Raw genomic sequence first — 20,987 nt, 5'->3', positions numbered from 1 at the left:
GATATTTTTGTGTCATCATCTTCATCGATTTGACAGCGGTTTCTACGTCTCCGTTGGATCAAGGTGGGTATGTAGATGTGAGCTTATGTTTGATGCCTAAGTTTTTGCAAAAGTCTTCAAATTTTGTCAAATATACGGGTCCACCGTCAGTCCTGATACGCATTGGAAGCCCCTAATCTTCAAACCATGTCAGCATGACATCAGTTATCACATTAGTTGAAGTCTTTCATAACTGACTAACGAAGGATCATCCTGAATAACGGTTCACGATAACAAAATAAGTTTTCCTGTTGACCTCCATTAAGGATTCAAAAGAATGAAGGTCGTAGCTTTTGGCATACACTACAGTTTGATATTATCTAGTTAATTTCATTAGACATTCCAGGCCATGAAGATAGAGTTTTAGCTCTCTCACAAGTTTTTAGAATTCCTTTGTATTAGGTATGGAGCTTCTTGTATCACTTTTACACTTCCTTTCTAGTGTATTCAAAATGTCTGACTTGGGCAACAAACAAATCTACATGCAATGTTCTTAATTTTTATACAATAAATTTGAAAATAAAAAATGTCAATTAGAGAGAACATAAATACACATGTATAAATGCTTTTATTTGTCTAAAAGAAAAAGCTAAGTTCTTATGTAAACAAGCATACATTAATATACAACCCATATATAAATTGGTATATTCAACAGAAAAGTAAAAAAAATAAAAAGAAACACTGCAGAATAAATGAAATTATCATGAAATAAGTCGGTCTTTTTATATTTTCCATTATATATTATAGATTAAGTCAAAAATATAACTTTTCTGCTTTATCTATGAGCATCTGTATTTTACGTCAACATATATATATTTAAAGATGTGACCATTGCAGTTATCTGAAAAGGAGATAAACATCTGCATATTGTAAAATTTAATTGGTTCATTCGATGTTGTAATATTCTCTTTCGAGATTGGGTAATTTATGTTTGTATGTATTGTATATTAGGGGGGTCCATAATTAGAGTCCTATCAAGCAGATGGAATAAGGGCTGTTGTTAGGAAGGGCAGTGAATTTTTCTACAATTTTTTTGATTTTTTTAAAATTATTTTATCTTAAGTATTTACTCCTACGGGAATGACAAAGCCTCCTTTTGTTCATTGTCAAAAGTTTTTAGATAGGTAGTATTTCAAGTAAATCCATACATAATAGGTGTACTTAAAAGATGCCTTTCGTAATGGATATCTCGCGTTGTATAATTGTGATCGTTCTACACAAGATGACGTTAGAAAGATATACTTAAAAACTAAAAAACGTAATTACCAGTTTAGTGATGGTTTGACTCTGTATTTTTTTATCTCACGTCAAGAATGGACACTAACAAAAAGAAGATTCGACATATTTTTTAGCTTTTTCTTCCATAAAGGCCAAAATGCAAACTATCGGGGGCGGCGAAAAACTCTTGATACTTTGTTTTTACTAAGTAAATCAAAATTTTTTTGAATGTGGTAAAATTGTTCCGATCAAATACTAAAAAAAATAATTAAATATACGAACAAAAAAAAATTAGATCTTCCTAAGCGTCTTAAAAGCTGAAAAATTGTCATCTCAACGTTACCAACGAAATTTGGTACCAGTTCTTATGGACGCTGGGAAGAAACCAACGGAGATTGCATTGAACCATTAGTCGAAGCCAACTATCTGAAAATGAATGTGGTGTTCCAGCAGGATGTCCAAAAAGGCCCAGAAGTGGTTACAAGACGGCTTGCCTTCATTGCCACAGAAAATGTGGTCCCTCTACACAGCAGATGCCAACCCATTGGACTTTATTTTTTGGGTACATGTTGAGTCCAAGGCCTGCATTGTCCGTCATCCAAATATCTAAAACCCCAAAGACACCATCAACCAGTACTGAGATGTCTGAAGACTACATCTGCAATGGGTACAAAGCCTTCCCTGGCCGGCTGGAAGCCACCATTGCTGCCAAGAGGGGCTGTATCGATGAGTTAATTAGCCAAGACATCATATAAGTTATTTTTATTTTATGACATACCTTAATACAACTTATTGCTGAAATACATTTTGATAAAGTTAAGTGTAAAGATTTGTCAAAAATGCACCACCCTCTAAAAGGCCAATTGTCGAAAATGGGGATAAAATATAGTAAATCATCGAGGACAACCCTCATATAAGACTGTTTTGACTACCAAGGAGATAAACATCAATAAATAAAAAATTAAATCCATGAAAAATAATGGATTTTTTTTTCTACACCTAATATTTTAAACATGTACCTGTGGATTTTTTTTACGTAGACAAGTTTATAAAATAAATAAATAAATATTTTTACAATTTTTTATAATCATAGTGTTTAAAATACATGTTTGTACAAAAGAAGATTATCAACTTAACATTTTTTTTGCAATTTTGACGTTTTATTGGGATTGATACACAGTTGACATAATATTTCCTTAGGAAACATTTTACTATTTTGGCTAAGTGCGTACGTTAACGTGTTTCTCAAGATTTTAATAATTCCTACTAATTTTTTATTGGTACATGTGATATTTGTATAATAACTCATTTTGGAAAGAAGACTCGACAATACAAAAGCAAACTAGGATGATTTTTTTTAACAGGAGTATTGACTTTATCTGTAGATTTTATGTTCTATTTCTATACCATTTATTTTTGTATTTATCCATTTTAGGGGCCTGAAGTTGATATTAAATGAGACAAAAGTTTCCAGTCATAGTGAAATGATCTTTTTTTTTAAACCAAACTGAATACAAATAAAGTGTCATAGCTCAAATAAAAAGATTCAAAATTATATTTTACATTTTTTGGTATATCTAAATACTTATGCCGGATATAAAATTATTAAATTTCAGGCCCCCATGACAAGAAATTGACATAAATTTAAGTTCAGCTTAAATTAGACTAAGATTAAATTAATTGACGTCTAAAAATGCTGGTTTAAATTGAACTTAAGTTTTTGTAATTTGACCTAAGACTACCATTAAGTCCATTAAATCAATTATTTAGAAAAAAATAATTTTGCTATTCATATGGCTCTAATGAATCCAAGATTTAGGGCCGTTCTATAGCCTTTAATGAATTAAAATTAATAATCAACTGAATGTGCAATTATATCGGCTACACGATAAAACTTATGTATTAACTAATTGACCGAATTGAGCATATGATAATTGGTAAATATAATTTGTTTGACTCAAAAGAAATTAAGTGTGTAGTAAATAATTCGTTATTTTAAGGACTAGGGCCTTAATTTAGTCTGAATAAGAATACAAAATGTTTGAATATAAAATAGAAAGGATTGAATTAAAAAATTATATTAATTCTACACTAAAACTGTAATATAACTATTTTAACTTATTTTTTAGGGACGAGTGTAATATTTTTCATGAAGAATCAAGGATAATGAAGGAAAAGAAGAAAAGGCGCTTCCTTCTCAGGACTTTGACCTTCTACCAATGAATCATCATCTTCATAATCGCCAGCAATAGTTCCAAAATAACGCACAAATATAAATAAATCCAACAGCCGTAAAGGATGCGAGAACCAGGATTCTATTTAATACTACTTTTGAGCCTCCTCCTTTCTTTAAGATCCGCCACTTCTAATGGTGAAGATGAAGAGGATGATAATGACTGCCCTCATCGTTGTAAATGCAAATGGAGAGATGGTAAACAGACTGTGGATTGTTTTAATGCCTCTATGAGTGCAGTGCCAACCATAGATGTTGATACTCAAGTATTGAACTTAAATCATAATTATCTTCCGATTCTACGGGCTGAAACGTTTAGAAGTTTAAAATTGGTTCATCTACAAAAAATATATTTGTCGAATTGTTTTATACGAGAAATACAAGATCATTGTTTCCGGTAAGAACATAATTAATTAATTAATTTACATAGGATTACATAAATAAATAAAAGTTTTAAATTCAAATAGATGGAGATAAAAAATGAACATACAAGTACATATAGATTTAAAAGATATGCAATGAAGAAATTACAATAGTTGCAATAATTAAAAAGTTGCTTTTTACAAAGAGAAAAAAGACTCTTATATTTCATTTCTCCAAAAAAACAAAAAAAAACGTTTTAAATGCAACAAAAACAAAAAAATATGATAATTCTATCAACAAAGAAATATCAATTGTTTCAAGTTTGAGTGTGGAATGAAAGCTAAAAAATGTTTCCAAGCTTTCTAAAAAATGAGAGCATTAACTTTATTTCCTTCACTGTGATGTGCAACTTATACAATTAGGTATTAAAACAACTTCCATGACGTAAAAATAATTACTTGTCGTTTTGGACTCCAACTCGAAGATTTAAAACGTGATTTGGAACGGTAAAAAAAATAATCGTGAAGAGTTCTCTCTCATCCACAAATTACAAATTATTTAAATTGAGTAACTTCAAATGAGAAACGAAAAATGATTTATATATAAAAATAATAGTCTTACAATTTTGTTCATGCTAAAAAAAAATGTAGACGATTATATTTTTATTTCTTCAACCCAATGTTTTTAATCATGAATTCCTATATTACCATAAAAGAAAACTACCATTGCATATTTGTATGTAATCGGCTTAAATAATTATAAAAATATCCTCACGCCAACTTTTTCTATGATTAATTAAAGCTGATTCATTAAAAATACATTTATTTTTTGACAAGGATAAATCTTTAAATTGTATTTTACTTGCAAAAAGCATGCAGTCCGTGACAAAGGAAAATGAAATCACTTAATCGGCTTTTGCATTAAGATATAACATCAATAAAATAGCAATGTGAAAAAATAATTAATTTTATTGCGATATGACATGAAAGTCATCAATAATTGCTCATTATAGTGAATCATGGCATCAATGATAGATAAATAAAGGATTTAAAGTTATGTAACTCTTGCAAAAAAAAAATTCCATGAAGAATAACATCGATTTAGTAAATTTTTAGGAAAACTAAGAAAAATTAGCAGACTTATTTTTGAAATTTATCTAATTATATATAAAACTGAGACTCAGGAAAATTGATTATTATCAATTAAAAAGGTTGAAACACGTCAATTTGTTTACATCATAAACTATTTAAGCATTAAGTTAGTACTATGTCTAATTTGACATCTATTTTTGAGTATAAATATGAATTCCGATAAAATCATACAAGAGTTCGTGGTTCTATGACATCCTACCCAACTTAGACTCGATATTTTTTTATAATTACATTCTTTGGAAATTGTCCACTCGTCCATAAAGTGCCCTTCTATGAAAAAGACTCAAGACAAAATATACTATTTCAAGTACATCTGCTGTGGTGTGAAGAGTGGATCCCAAATGATGAAGTCCTTAACTCTGTTTGTCTCCCTCAAAACTTTTAAAGTTTGTCTGTGTGGTCTTGCCATGCAACTTTTAGGGGTACCCGGCTAAGCTCCTTTTTGGATTGAATAAGTATTACTGGAGTTGATTCTTCAGCGTCACCCATAAAGGATGAGATTCTATGAATACAACTTTTGAATGCATTCGAAGAGAAGGCCTGCAGAGTCCGTCATCCAAACACCAAGATCCTCTAAGCCACTGTCAGTTCTCCTTTTGGAGGAATTTGAAGAGAATGAGTGAGCATCAATTTTCTTTGCTAACGCCCTCTACCTTTCGGGAAAAAGTACTGCAAACATCCATGAGAGTGCATTTGAATTTCCTTCATCGTTTTTTGTATCCAAAAAAGTATCGAATTACCTAAAAGGTATTAATTTGGATACCTGATCTGTAATATGGGTAATGGCACATTACAAATATGAATCTTCATTAAGGTAGTGAGTTAAAAGTCGGGCACAACTGTTTTTGTCTCCGCTAAACTCTATAAATGATTATATATTTTTTTGATGGTCATAATATATTTATAATGATGTACATGATATTTTTTTGTAAAATGCATTATTACTAATGAACAAAAGGATTTCTCTGCCTATATTTGTAAAATAAAAAAATCTGCACTATTTGTTTACCATTCTTGTCAAAGCTTATAAAATATTTTCGTTGACTTAAAGAGAAACATGATAAAAATATTTATATAAATATGCCTTGTATTTTCATGACATTTCATAGATGCTTTTATAATGAATAAAAATATGAGGATAAATCTTAAAGAGAGCCTTTCTCTATACACAAAAGCTTGATAACAAATCAAGGAATCAGTTTTATGCATGAGACTGTCCTGTTTTTGGATATACCATATATTTGTTTCCGTGCCACATAGTTATTTTCTCCTTAGAACAATTAAAAACTGATTTGGCAAAGTTATATCCCTTTTATGTTATTTTTGCTGTCGTACAGGTCATTTTAATATATATAAATAGATTTTTTGGCAGAAAATGGCTATTTTAAGACCTAGTTTTATCAAAGATAATTTTATTCATTTTTCTTCAACAACATATATTTCAAGCAAAAAACACCCAATGACAATGAACATAAGAAACCTTGTTTTTATGTAAAAAAATGAAAAACACACAATATTTTGTTAACAACAGAGTGGAGCAACATAACCACCATTTTTTAATGAAAGGCAATTAGGCAGTAGAAGTTATAGCGGGTGTGCATGGTTTCTTTCTACAGACAAATTTTAAGGTATTTTTGAAAAATATTCACAGTTGCAGTCTTGCATTTGGATTAGTGAGGTACGTGTGTTTGCCGTCAAAAATATATATTGCCAAAAATTATTTTAAATTATGTTCTATAAAATTAAATACATTGAAATTAATGTCATCGTTGTTATTAGTACGTTTGATGAAATATTTAAAAAACAAGTTTTTCAATTAATTTGAAAATTAAAAATCAGCAAAATTCTTTGAAGAAAATGATCTCCAGATTATGAAAATAGATAATTTAAATTAGTCCCTGTAAATACGATGTTAAGCAAGGATTTTAAATAGGTTCAACTTGTCCAAGTTGGATAATCGAAACTGGATTTACCGAGTTGTCCGTTTAAATCTGAACACTTTGGATTTTAAACTTCAATATGATATAACATATTACTTAAAATAGAATTTCAACAAAGTTAATACTATTAATAGGGGGCAGCGGAAGGCCTGGCACTCCCTACGGATATAGTAATCTGTTATGGCGTCCCAGTGCTGGATGACAGTGGCATTGGGGGCCTCAGTGTTTGGATGACGGATACTGCAGAACTTCCTCTTGGCATGCACCCAAAAGGTGTAGTCGAGGGGCTTGGTATCAAGGATGGGGGGGGGCAAAAGTGTTAAAAAAGTTCAAAATAATTCACAAGACTCATTGAAAAAAGTCTTGCAACAGCAGAGATTGGGTTTTTTCATTGCTGGTGTCAAATTTGACAAGGCTGTTTTCTTTAACACCCCACGTGTTTAGTTTGCCCTTTTTGACAAATCCCTTCTTCCTCTCCCACGTTTTGGACTTGCTGATGGTGTAGACGGTGGTCCTGGAGACAACCAATTGATTCGATTACGCGAATTGAAATTCGTCAATCCCGTTCTAGGGTCATTTTCTCTACTTATATAAGCTAGGGAGCTTGGGTTTGTTTGTTTGGTTGTGCCATTTATTGTGTTTACTTTAATATATCATAATATGAATTCATTTCAATTATTCAACTTGTATTAATTAGCCAATTAGTAAGTGGTTAGTTTAAATGGACTACCTGATACTAATAGAAAGTTTACAGACAAAATAGGACAATTGGTCAGTAATGCCAGGTTTAGTCCAGATTCGGTCAATTATTCTTTTGATATCATTGTACGGTTTTTCATTTGAATTCCCTTCAGAACCTATATTAGTGATTCACAACCTTTTCATCACTGTATAGTCCATACCTAGGTAACCGGCTGCCCAATGCTCGTATTGTGTTTGTTTTATGTTTTTTCATCTTTTCAGTTAAGTAAATATGTGTGAATGTATGTAAATGAATACCTATAAAATATATTTTACTGAAAAAGATTAATAATTGGAAATTGTCTGGTTTTTTTTTTGATAAAATTATAAAATATTGGTATTTGAGTTAATTAAAGTATATGAAGCCAACATGGTAAATTATTTATAAAAAAATAATTAATCATTTATTATTAAAAAATAAAATATGTTGTTTTTTAAAATGGTTATATTTTTGTATATCATAATTAACGCTATAAAACCTCTTTATGAAAAGAAATTTAACAAGAATAATAATAATACAAAATCACGGGGGTATTGAAACACCAAAGTTTGGTTTATTCATTGTTTGGATTAGAGGGGACGTCGCCTATTTTTCGAAACTATTAGTTAGATTAAAATTATTATATATATTAATATTTATGTACTAAGTCGGCCTGGCGTAATCTCCTTAAAGTTTTAAAGTCTTAATTTTTTGATTTATATGAAGCAGAAGAGTTTATTTAAAGTATAATTTTTTTAGCGATATCAATATATTTGTGACCGACAATATTCAAATGGCATATTTTACACAAAATTCCCAATTTTTTCAAATTAAAATTGTACTACGTTTAAAATGCCCTGAAATATGTCAAACTTTAACAATATCAGTTATTTATTTTCTTCAACAGAAAAAGTCTTTCTACAAGGGGGGGGGGATATTAAGGCGAGAACAAGACAATCTAACTTGCATAATGTATGTATTTACTTTTTCATTGCCTTGCAAGCAAGCACAAAATATGCATTTATTAAGTGCAATGTTTATATAAATTGAATAATACTGACATTACAGTTGTAGAACAACATACGCTTGTCTTTGTCTGGTAAACTTTTTCTCGTTATTTTTCATTAATATATAACTTATTTGCAAAGTACTTCATTACATACTTTTGTCCCATACAAGATATTTTATTAAATATACATTATTTGTTAATAAGTACTTAAATAACACTGTTTTATGATTTTCATTTTATCACGGGATTTTTATCATAAAATACCATATTGGAGTACTTATCAAAAGTATTTAATGCTTTTTTTTATTAAAAAAATATTTTAGCTTATTATCCTACATAAGAATAATATTGATCAAGTAATATTTTGAAATATTAGGTAAGCACAATATTTCTTTGATAATTATTTATTATTACTCAGACTACAGACTCGAGTTGAACTCGAGTCAGTATTATAAAGACTTTGGACTTGATTTGAACTCAAAATCAAAGACTTCATCATTTAACTTTGACTCAAAAACAAGGATTTTTATGTTATGTAGATTCGGGGACCATTTTATACAGATACCCAGGAGAAGGATATTGAGGACTCAATAAAAATATCAAAGGATTTTGACTTGTGAGGAAAGGTTTCACACCAAACATCAACAAAAATTAATAAATATTTTATGTTTTGAATGCTGGAATGTTATTTATCAATTACTTTTACAACAATAGTTAATTCTGTTTGAGAATTAAGCTGTAAGAAGTAAGGCTGTAAATCGAAATTATACTTTAAAAACGGGATTTTTTTTAAAAAAATGCTCTAAAGGACAAACTATTGGGATTGAAAAAGATTAAAAAACAATTGACAAGATCTTAAACATATTTTATAAAATGTTAGATGATTGATTAAATACCCTTGAAGGAAAAGACGAAATTATTAATATGAAATATTAAAATATGAATGGTCATTTAATAATCATTTAAAATATCCTTTTTAAAATAAATTATAATGTAGAAACTAAATTTTTTCAGCATTTTAGTTCGGCTGGTCATAAAAATCGGTTTATATATGTTAAGATATGTCTACCATTAAATAATTTGAGAGAAGATCATTTATGATATTAAAAATTCAAAAAATATGGTAACAACTATTCCAATAAACTTTAGTTGTTTAAGCTTCTAACTTGGTCGACATCCCCATCAATGCAATGTGTGAAAACAATCTATACAAGATCGTTAAAAATAGCTTCTTTTTTCTACTATTAAGTCAGTTGTAATTTAGAATAAGCAGCATCTGTATACAGGGTCCATGAAAAATCCAGTTAAATTAATTTTATATAATATAATTATATGTAAAGTTGCAAGATACCATTCTTAAACTCTAGTTTGGTCAAAAACAAGATCAAAACAAACAGTTTTGAATAAAATAATAGTTTTGTTAACAACAATGGAAGCCAAGATAGAGGCTATAATCAAGGAGTATTTGAAGTGCAAATATCAACTAACCATCTTGAGGAACCTAAATAGCCTTGAATTCAACCCATGTTCATCAAGAAAACCAATGAGAGGTATGAAGGGACTCAATCTATTAAGGACAGATCCAGATCAGGCAGACCAAGGTCAAAAAGGACACTTGGAGTCGTCAATGCAAGAATTGCAAGAAATCCCAGGAGGAACCTGCCCAAGATGAACAAGGATTTCAACATTGGTGCAACAACAGTCAGAGACCCTTTCCGAGATTACCTTGGGAGTGATCCTTACAAAATGAAAAGGTAACAGCACCTGTCAACCAAGGTCAAGACTAAAAGACTTAAAAGAAGCAATGTCATTTTTCAGAAGTTGAGGACTGACACGGCTCACAACATTGTCTTCATTGATGATAAGTTTTCACTGTGCAACAAGCTTTTAACCCCCAAAAGGATTGGATTCTTATGAAAAAAAAGGTGAGATGGGTGGCCATGTTGTCAACAGAGTGCAGAAGCCAAAGTCTGTGATGATTTGGACAGCCATCATTGAGACCAGGAAGTCCTCCTTTGTGTTTGTACCCACAAGGATGAAGATCAACACCAAGGAGTACACCACCACCATTTTGGAGGAAAGTATTATTCCCTTGGCCCAATAGAACTTCCAGAATGACCTATAGACCTTCCAACAAGATGGTGCCCCTCCCTCACATCCAGAGAACCGCAACGGGGGGGTGAGGACGATTTGAGTGGCTTCAAAAACAAGACAGTCTGGTCCTTTCCAGCCCCGACCTAAATGTCATAGATTACTCCATTTGATCCATTCTTGAGAGCAGAGCCTGTGTCACCCCAGGCAAGAATTTGGATGACCTGAAGGCCAAACTAGTAGCTGCTTTGGATGCCATCCCTCTGGACATGGTGCGTGCAGCATGTTAATCCTTTCTACAGAGACATAAGGCTTTGGTCAAGGCTAAGAGTGACCATTTGTGACTTATGTCAAATGTTTTTGAAATTTTTGTCGACTAATGTGCATAATTAGATGCAAATTATGTAATAAGTTATATCATTAGTACTTAAATTAACATCTAACATAACTTTATGCAGACCCTGTATATTATTTTATATACCCCAATACGAATTGTTTAAAGTACATGGATGAATTAATGTACATATTGTGAATTCATTTGGATAGTAATTATGTACATATTGGTATTAATTTAAGGTTAAAATTAGGAGAAGCTAATTTAGAAGCACCTTCCACAACTTCTTAGAGACTCTAAGCTGAAGTAATTTTGTTTCTGTGTCTTTTAGATCCGATTTAATTTAGTCCCTATCTTTTTAATTGATTGAGTAGCTTGTTTATAATACAAATAAAAAATACTAGATAGTATATATGTAATTTAAGCGTATCAACAGAAAAAAACACGGTTAGATGAAGTTTTGTAGCCTCCTGACATTGTAATAATTAATGATAAAGTTTTTTCCGTTGAGGACAAATTCAACTAACAAAATTATCTTATTTGGATCAACTTAAAAAAAAAAACTAGAGCCCATTTTCGTAACAATTTTTTTGGGCCGTCAAGGTCATGGCGGCCAAGAAATAGCATATTTCTATAACAATCTTTTTGACTAACAAAAAAATATTTCATTTAAAACAAAAATTAAAGATATTTGCGAAACTTTTTTTAATGGAGGCTATAAGGCTTCGACAATAAAAAATAATAAGACAAAGGATTTTTGCAAATAATAAGAAAGTTACGCGAACGGCAGTTCAACTTGAATATTTTTTGTTCTCTAAACTTTAAAAAAAAAAGAATACAAAGATACATACTGAGATGTCCATAAAAATATGAACACTATATTTATGAACTAATGATAAAATTTCAACAAAATTAAAAGTATAAATAGATGTGTATCAGAGTTCTCTTAATCTTTAATGTATCCACTCTCAACGGCAATGAAAACTTCCAGGCGGCCGTGGAAGACTTGTCACCCTCTAAGAGTAGTTTATCGGTCATAAATTCCGTTGTTGTCTGACAGCGGCTTTGAGGGTCTCGTTGTTTGGGTGACAAGCACTGCAGGCCTTCCCCTCGACTTTTATCCAAAAGGTGTAGCCAAAGGGGTTGGCATCACGGATGTAGGGGTGCCAAAAGTGTGAAAAAGGGTTCAAAAGAACTCAAAAGAGTTTTTCAAGAAAGGAGATGGGTTTATTTCATTGCTGGTGTCAAAAGTAGTCTCTCCAAACTCACAAGGCTCTTTCCACCACTTTTTTATAGCTCTCTGGACAGTCTGGTGTGAAACACCGAGATTTCTAGTGTGAGCCCTCATGGACTTAAGGGGATTGTCCTGTGCTGTTTTCTTTCATTCCTTCAGGTCCAGTTTGCCGTGTATGACAGAGCCTTTCTTCTTTTCCAATATTTTGGACTTGCTTATGGTGAGAACGATAGTTTTGGAGACACCCAACTGCTAAGAGTGCTCGAATTGAAATTCGTTGATCACTTTCAAGTGTCATTTTCTCGACTTGTACGTAACCAAAAGAGCTCAGATTTTCTTTGTTTTGTAACTAATTTTGTATACTGTAAGGTATCGAAATATGAATTAATTTCAATCTTTGGACCTTGTAATTGTTGATGTCATGTTCATGTAGTTGAATTGATAAAACGTCATGACAGCTTAGCCTTTCCCCTCCAAATTGACTATGTTAAGAATGTTGATTTTCAGTTTTTTTAAAACCAAAATACACATAAATACAACTTGTTATATTCAATTTTGATTATAATATTGAGTGTATCCTTGACACTAATTCAATATAGAAATAATGTCAATTATGGTTAAACAAGATAACAAGAATGTTTCAACCTAATAGGATTCCCTATAATCAACTTTCCCTTTATATGTACATATTTTCTATAGTGTCAAAATTTGATGGATATAGTCATAGTCAAGACATTCTCATTATACGAATAGCATGTCTTCTTCTTCTTTTTTTTTTGTTTCTTTCAGTGCATGTTCATAAACATAATCTCATAATCAAAAAATATCTGGGTATATTTGAAGTAAAACAGACGTTGATGTATGTATACACAAATAACATCAATAAACTGTGATGACTGGCTTATTTATAAAATATAAAAAAGCTCTTTATAAATACAAAACAATATTTTACTATTTATTTACTTTTTAAGTTTGAGGAGGATGAGCTACTAGCTGCAATTTTAGAAGTATTCAAGGTTTTGTAATAAAATATGATCTTAGACCAGTGCAATACTTTTTGTAGTTTGCAAACTTGAGAACAACAAAAAAAATTTTTTTGATTTTCTTAAGCCTTTCTCGTTATTCTATAATTTTTGGAGAGATAACATTTAAGTTATAAGTACATGTGCTCAGGAATAAGGGAGTTTGACATTGACGATTTGTTGGGGAGTTATGAATGCAAGTCCTGCTTGGACTCAGATTATAATTGAGGATCAAAATCAAAGTAATTCCAACCAATTTCATTACTAGATACCGAGTGGGATTAGAGTTCCTTTCCTTTCTTTTATAGTTGCTTGTAGATACTCTAATGAAATGTCAAGACTGCTAAGCTACTCTTCTCCCAAAAACTTTTTAAATTGTGATAATTTTTAACATTTTTTAACATATATTTTTTACAACTTTAACAGCATAAAAATTTTGGAATCAATTTCCAATTATTGATCTTTATTTTTTGAGAAATATTAGGTACCACGGATAAATAATCATAGTAATTAATATTATTTATTCGTATAATTGAAATAAAACTGGAATTGATTAGAAAAATATATTTCAAATAATCTGGTTAACTAATAAACAAACAAGTAAATATTATATATATATATATTCATGTATAGAAAATACATAGTACAGGGTAGGGCAGCAAAACGTGGACTCGAGAAATGGATTTAGAAATATATCAATAATTTTATATTTTCAATAATAGGCAAAAAATAATGTATACAAGTTTTTTTGTAAATTTTTTTCACTGAATATGGCAACTTTTATTATCAATCAACGACTTTAAACGTCCCCTGAATACCATGTAGGAGTCGATGATAAACTCCTCTGACAAGTTATCCCACTTCAGTAAGTCCACATTTGGGTATGAGGTCATGTTGGATTATCTCTCCGAATTGCCCCATATAGAAAAGTCAATTAGGTTCAAATCCGGTGAAGAAGGTGCCCATATATTTTTCGACCAGAATCGAGCCATGTTATTTGCGCATAACTTTTGGCACTTAGCAGACGTATGAGCGGGCACCGTCCCGATTCATGTGTAGTTACCTTCTGGGTAGTTTGTCTTTAGCCATGGCAAGATGGTGCACATAATAGTAAGCCTACTGGCCAATTTTTTGTCCAGCCATGAAAAAGAATAGAGGTGTATTTTTTCGATTAGAAGCCACAAAGCCGAGTACCATTGTTTGGGCAGAATATTTGGTGCGTTAAACTCCTTGGACCTCTTCTACTGTTTTCACAAGCAAGCGGTCGTTTTGGCGATGGTGGAGTTGATCAACTGTGAAAATCTTCTTGTCCGATAAATTTTTCATAATTGAACAATTTACCTTCATCTATATAAGGATTTTCTTATTCATTCCGAGCTTCCTGGCTGTCAGAAGGTTGTGTGGGATACTTGTGAAAGAAACTAATACCAAGTTAAGCTTTATAGCATTCCTGATGGTCTTAGGAGCCACAGAAAAGTCGTTGGCGAGGCTATTCATCGACTTAGTGGGATCCTCCTTTATATTCTTCTCCTAACTTAATAAGAACTTCATATTCATCTTTGAACATTCCCTCCACTTCCTGACATCCTAAAGATGTCTTTCCATGTTTTTTCATCCTGGTCAACTTAAAAACGAGACTCATAGAACACTTAACATTATCCGTAATCTTCATCACATCAACTCCAGCATCTAAGAGATCTGGGAATGCGCTGCCTTTTTCCTTATTCCTCGCTCATTGTGATGAAATTACTAAATGATTAGCATAGTTTGTGTATGCAAAAAGTACGGCAGAAACAGAATATAAAAAATAATTACTAAATATTTTTTATAGTAATGCAAAAAAAATATTAAATAACAGTTGTGCTTCCCTATCCTGTACAATATTTAACATAAACTTATTATACGTAATTAAAGTAATGTTCTAAATTTGTATTTATGATTTCGGAATTTTTAAATTTTAAATTGGGGTCTTTTTGGGTTTATATATATTTTTTATGTTGTTGTTGTTTGCGTTTATCAACTTGTCCTCAGCTACTCTTTAAATTCAAATACCAATATATATCTGAATACTTAACTAGTATACTCTGTTTAACTCTTAAGCTATATATAAATAGTTAAATTTATATAAAATAAAATGAGTATATGAATTTACGCTGCAAAAATAGTAAAAAGTTATTCAGAGGTTTTTAAAATCTGACAATATTACAACATATTTACACTCATCACCTTCAAAAATCTGTTTCTAAAGGTTGGTTTTTCAACAGAAGTGCTGGATCACAACTTGTAGAAACTTAAAAATAAATGACCCACTTTCTCCTTTGCTAACTATTATTGTAATAGTGCATACGTTATGATTTTATTATAAAAAAATACATTTTTAATTATAGAACAAGCAAATTTACAATATAATAATGAGATTATGAATTACTATAACTATTTTAAACCATGATCGTTTTTAAATAGACATTTACCAGCCCCAAAAGTAGAAGTCCATTTCCCGCTTATTTAATCACATGACAGACATTTATATACCAAGTTACAAAGTTGTAGAAAATACATGTTTGAATTTGAAAATATTTTCCTTTGAAGCATTTTTTTTACCAACCTCACATAATATACAATAAGCATAATGCCACGTTGTCTTTGAAGCATAGTTGTTGATAATATGTGTGGTATTAAACCAAATGGTCAATTTTCAAAAAAAAAAAAATACTGATATTTATTTTGGATGGCTATAAAAAGGTATACATTAAAGCCAGTTGATTTATTATATTATAAAGTTTGTTATTCATGCATTTAACATAGCCTTTTTCAAGAACAATGACGTCACGTAAAAATGCTCCATAATTCATTTTTTTTTTTTAATCTGTAGGAGGTATGAAAAAACAAATTTTAAGACAAAAATTTGGAAATTACTGCCAATTTTTTTACTTAAAAATCTCTATTACTTTTTTTATTTAATATTAAAGCAAATATATTTTTTCTTTATTTCAACCCAGGCAGAGTTTCAATTTTTATTATTAATTATTTACCTTCAACAAGGTTACTTTTACAATTTACTGAATGAGATACATGTTGGTAATTTAACTTATTCGATAAACATGTCAATACCATATCATAAAGTTTGCATAGAATATGCAGATAATTCAATTTGTAAAGTTACATATCTTTCTTCTTTTTTTTTTAATTTATCGAAAAATAACTATGCAAAATAGGGGAGAGTTTTCTTTTTTTACCTTGCAATACCTTAGATCAAAACCTTCAATTTTGATAATACGTGAAAAGAATAGATATATCTTATATACCTATAGTATAATATACAATGTACATGTATATTAGGGTGAGACGATTAACCGACAATTTTTTTGAATTTTGACAGATAACACTGAACACTTTTTTGGAACTTATAGTTTATGACCCAAAAATGGATGAAAGTTCCAAAACAATGTCAAAATTTAACATATTGGCTAAAAAATCCCAGGCTTTACACATATGTTATTGTTTATTTACCTCATTTTCAGTTAGCACCAAACTTCAAAAGACACCGGTCATAATTTAATGACAATCTTTTCTTAAGTTTGTCATTTATTGTGTTAAGTATGACGCTACTTTAGTTATTTGAAAAACAATTTTGTGTTTTTATTTTACACTGGTTCTTGACGGCAAAAAATTTCGCTGAAGCTATGTAATAGCTTGAAAAGTGTTATGGGGCCTCCACTTTGTCAAAAAAATAATAAAAGTACTTATATTTAAAAACTAAAACAAATTTTGAACAAAAAACCAGTATTTTCTTATCCAGACTGAGACTTTTCAGCCTATGTATCATGTACTTATGCTGTGCATTATCAAAAATTAATAGTGTATTCTTTTTTTGTTATTTCAATAATATATTTTCTTTTTTTGGGCGAATTTTAGTATTTTATGTTCGATATATATCTAGTCGAAGAATGAATTATTATTAGGCAAATTCATATAACCAAAAATGTAATTTTTATCATTTTTGTCACTTTTTTTAAATTTCATGGACTTTTTAGAAAATTAAATTATAATATTTGCCCATGAACTTTCACAAATGAGCTTATAGGACCGTACACAGTACCAAAACCAAATTAAGTTTCTTAAGGCAGGTTAGAGGAATCAGATTCACCCTAATGTATGTATATAAAGGATTTTACTTATCTATACATACATGTACAATACATAAATTTACATTTATTTAATATCTAAACTATAAATATATATATGTATGTAGGATGAGAGAGGGGCTAGTTGGTACAAACCCCATTTTTTAACATATTAATTACCTTGTAGAAGTTATATTGGGAACTAACTTTTTTAGGAAATTTCAAAACAATATGAAGTTTGTAAGCCAACGTGTAAAACAACAATGATGTTTTAGCTGTTATATCAATTTTGGTGTCAACTTTTCCCATCAATTAATCAAGTTGAAACAGCTCTGGAACACGTTCATTATCAATAAATAATAACAGAAAATGATGGCTTTCATTTGATAATAGAAAAAAAAAATAGTTTGACCAAAAATATATATTAGTTGCTTCGTTTTCCTCTTATATTTGCCAATTGTTTCACCATTTAAGTTTCAGATGCTGTTTTCTACTCACAAGAAAATTAGAAAAATATAATATTACTTTTTCTTTTTTCTGTACCTATACCAGGCTGTCCAAAAAAATTGGAACATGAATTTTATTGCATTTGGAGAGGTTTTGGTTAATTTTAAGTAAAAATTGTGTTAACGAAAAGAACAGCTGATTATTTACCTATTGAATACCTTATTTACCAAGTCAGTGATAAAAATATTAACGAAAATTAAACAAAAAAGGCAAGAAGTTGCTCGTCTAGTCCACCCTGGATTTAGCAATTCTGATTGTAAAGACCCTTAATGTGTGCAAAATCAGACCAGGGTTAAGGTTAAAAATAGTGAAGACATCAGTGATCGTCATAGAAAAGGAAGGCCAATCAAATTAAAGCCTCAAATGGCAAAAAAAAATATTTTGGAAAATCCCTAGATGGCAATGAAGGAATGGGCAAAATGGTGTTCCGTGTGACGTTTCACGGTGTCCAATTTTCTAAAAAAAAAGTTGGTGACAAGTCTCTCCAACATATTGAACGACCCTTACTCACTCAACAACAATTACGATTTGATCACTGCAAAAAGCTTTACAATGACCTGAGGTAAAATGGAAACCGAATTTTATTCTTCTTGGGCGAGAAGACATTTATAGTAGATCCCGTGTACAATACGAAAAATGATTGGGTTGTATGTTTTGAAGAAGTGAAGTGCAACCTCAGTGAATTGCCAACCACCAAACATCCAGTCGCAATAACGAACTCGGCTTTGTCACATTTGAAGGTTGCAAAATGAAGCCAAGCTGGTTCTTCGTTGGATACAAATTTACGAGCAAGGATTATTGTATGATTTTGCAAACAAAAGTACTTCCCTAGTTTGGCAAAATCACAAAGCAATCAAAGAAAACCGATGAATGTTTTCAACAGGACGGGGCTCCTACAAAAATCGGGCAGGATTGGATGGTCAAAAAAAATGAAATTGTGGCTGAAGAACTTCTGGCCACCGCAGAGCCCCGACATAAATCCCCTTGATTATAGAATCTGGTGGTGAATTGAAAACAAGGCCTGTAGAAAATGTCTGGGGTTGTGTCGAGAGTGTGATTGAGGCCAAAAATGCACATATTCATGAATAATGTTCTCTAATAAATAACAAACAAGTTCCAAGTTTTAAAAAAAAGTCTAAAATTTCTTTTAAAGCCACTAGGTCTAATTAATTGTTCAACGTTCATTATGTCTGATTTCTGATGGAACTGTATTTCTCACTTTTTGACATCACACACTAATATATCACGGTATACTTATCCGATTAACAACAATTAACTCTAAAACTATGCACAAATTCAACATTATCATACTTTTTTGTGTACTGAGATGAAAATAAAAGTAAATCTATGGCCTTTGTCTCAATTTCTTGAGGCAATAGCCACACAAATTTTTGGTAGAATTCAAAGCGTTTCTAAACACTTTGTAAGGAAGTAGAGATAAAAAATATTTCAAAATTTTAAATTTTTTAATTCCCGTTCCCATTCAAATACCATCTTTATGAACAATTCCGATATTGATACCGATTCCTAATTATATATAAACGAATTTAATAAATAAATAACAAAATTGTTTACTTTTTTAATCTTAATCTTTTTAATAATTAAAAATAGGAAAACAAAGTACATAAATTTACCAATCATAATTAGTTGTTAATAAATTTCCATTTTAAAAAGTGAGATACTCTCTGTACTAAAAAGTCAATTAATTTCTGGTTGCCTGATATTAAAGAGTTTGTTAGATATTTAAAGGCAGTCTCCTCTCCCCTGGGCCTATGATCTAATTTCAACTGCTTCACTGCTAAAAAAAAACTTGTAACAATAACACAAGCATAAGTCTATTATTTTACTGGTTCATCCCACATGAAATCAAATGGTCTTGAACAGTGTCCTGTTCCAAGCTGAGTTTTATATGCTTACCATAGGAATTAAAATATATATAAAACAATGCTTGAGTGCGGACTCGAGTCTTTTTTATGGATCTGGGGGTGGATACTGAGGACACAAATTTGGCTCAGAAAATATGTACTCGACTATGTTCCGTTATTAACAATATTATTAAACAAACATACAAAGAAGAAATAGTTTAGTGAAAAAGTTACTAAATGATTTCAGAACAAGCATTTTAATCAACCCAACTCCTACCAACTTTTTGAACAGTTCATTATTCAAACCAATTCAAATGTATGGGGAACTAAAAATGTGAGGATTTTTAAATTGTTACATTTATGTACATTTCCTGTGTAAACTACAAATTAGTGTAATCTTTATATGTATTTTACCCCTTCTTTATTTTTTTTTTTAATTTATGTGAACGATGTTGTGTAGGCTAGATATTTTATAGAATTGTAACTGTAATTCTGTCTCCAAAAAAAATGCTCAAATAAGTCTTAGTATCCATATGAATAATCATGTATGGGTATCAGCGAAATCGGCATTAGTGAGCCGAAAAAGGCCAATTATTGCCTATTCTAATGCATTGGTAGACCTCTAGTAAAAATATATCCTTTTGTCATTTAATTTTAAATTACGACATTGTTTGTGGTCAATTTTTAGATAAGGCCATTACAATATTTTACAAATATAACTTCTTTTTGAAGGAATTTTATAAAAAAAAAGTTTATTTATTAGTGGAATAAAGAGAAAAGACGAGAAAAACACAATGAAAAGAAAGAAAGGAGGCGGTGGACCACGAAAACTAAAATGTATGCCATGCTAAGAAAGTTTATTTTCCTTTAGAATAGTTTTTTAACTATATCTATTGGTGAATTGAGAAAATTATTGAAGTACCTAAAACAATCTTCAAATTATTTATTTGTACGAATATATAAAACTACGTATCCTGAGATAATATATGCAAAAAAAAATCTATTTATCTAGATTATTTGTTAAAAGCTGTTTGAAGTAAGGGATATTTAAGTTACTTGACACATACACATAAAACATATTTTGTATGATCATAATAATTTTGCATAATTACATAAATTTATTGATAATTTCCTTT

General features: G+C 30.4%; 1 protein-coding gene across 1 annotated transcript in view; it reads left to right on the top strand.

Annotated features, from left to right (window-relative positions):
- LOC121114002 (uncharacterized) overlaps positions 1–20,987 on the top strand; it is a 323,719-nt gene that overhangs the window by 242,886 nt on the left and 59,846 nt on the right. Inside the window, exon 2 of the mRNA XM_040707809.2 lies at positions 3,387–3,887. Within this exon, the coding sequence (XP_040563743.1) occupies positions 3,556–3,887 (332 nt within the window). The 5' untranslated portion in view covers positions 3,387–3,555. The remainder of the gene's footprint in view (positions 1–3,386; positions 3,888–20,987) is intronic.

The sequence above is a fragment of the Lepeophtheirus salmonis genome, chromosome 3, assembly GCF_016086655.4.
Source record: "Lepeophtheirus salmonis chromosome 3, UVic_Lsal_1.4, whole genome shotgun sequence".
NCBI classification, from domain to species: domain Eukaryota; kingdom Metazoa; phylum Arthropoda; class Copepoda; order Siphonostomatoida; family Caligidae; genus Lepeophtheirus; species Lepeophtheirus salmonis.
The sequence above is the reverse complement of the archived record's forward strand: the minus strand, read 5'-3'. Positions and strand labels throughout refer to the sequence as shown.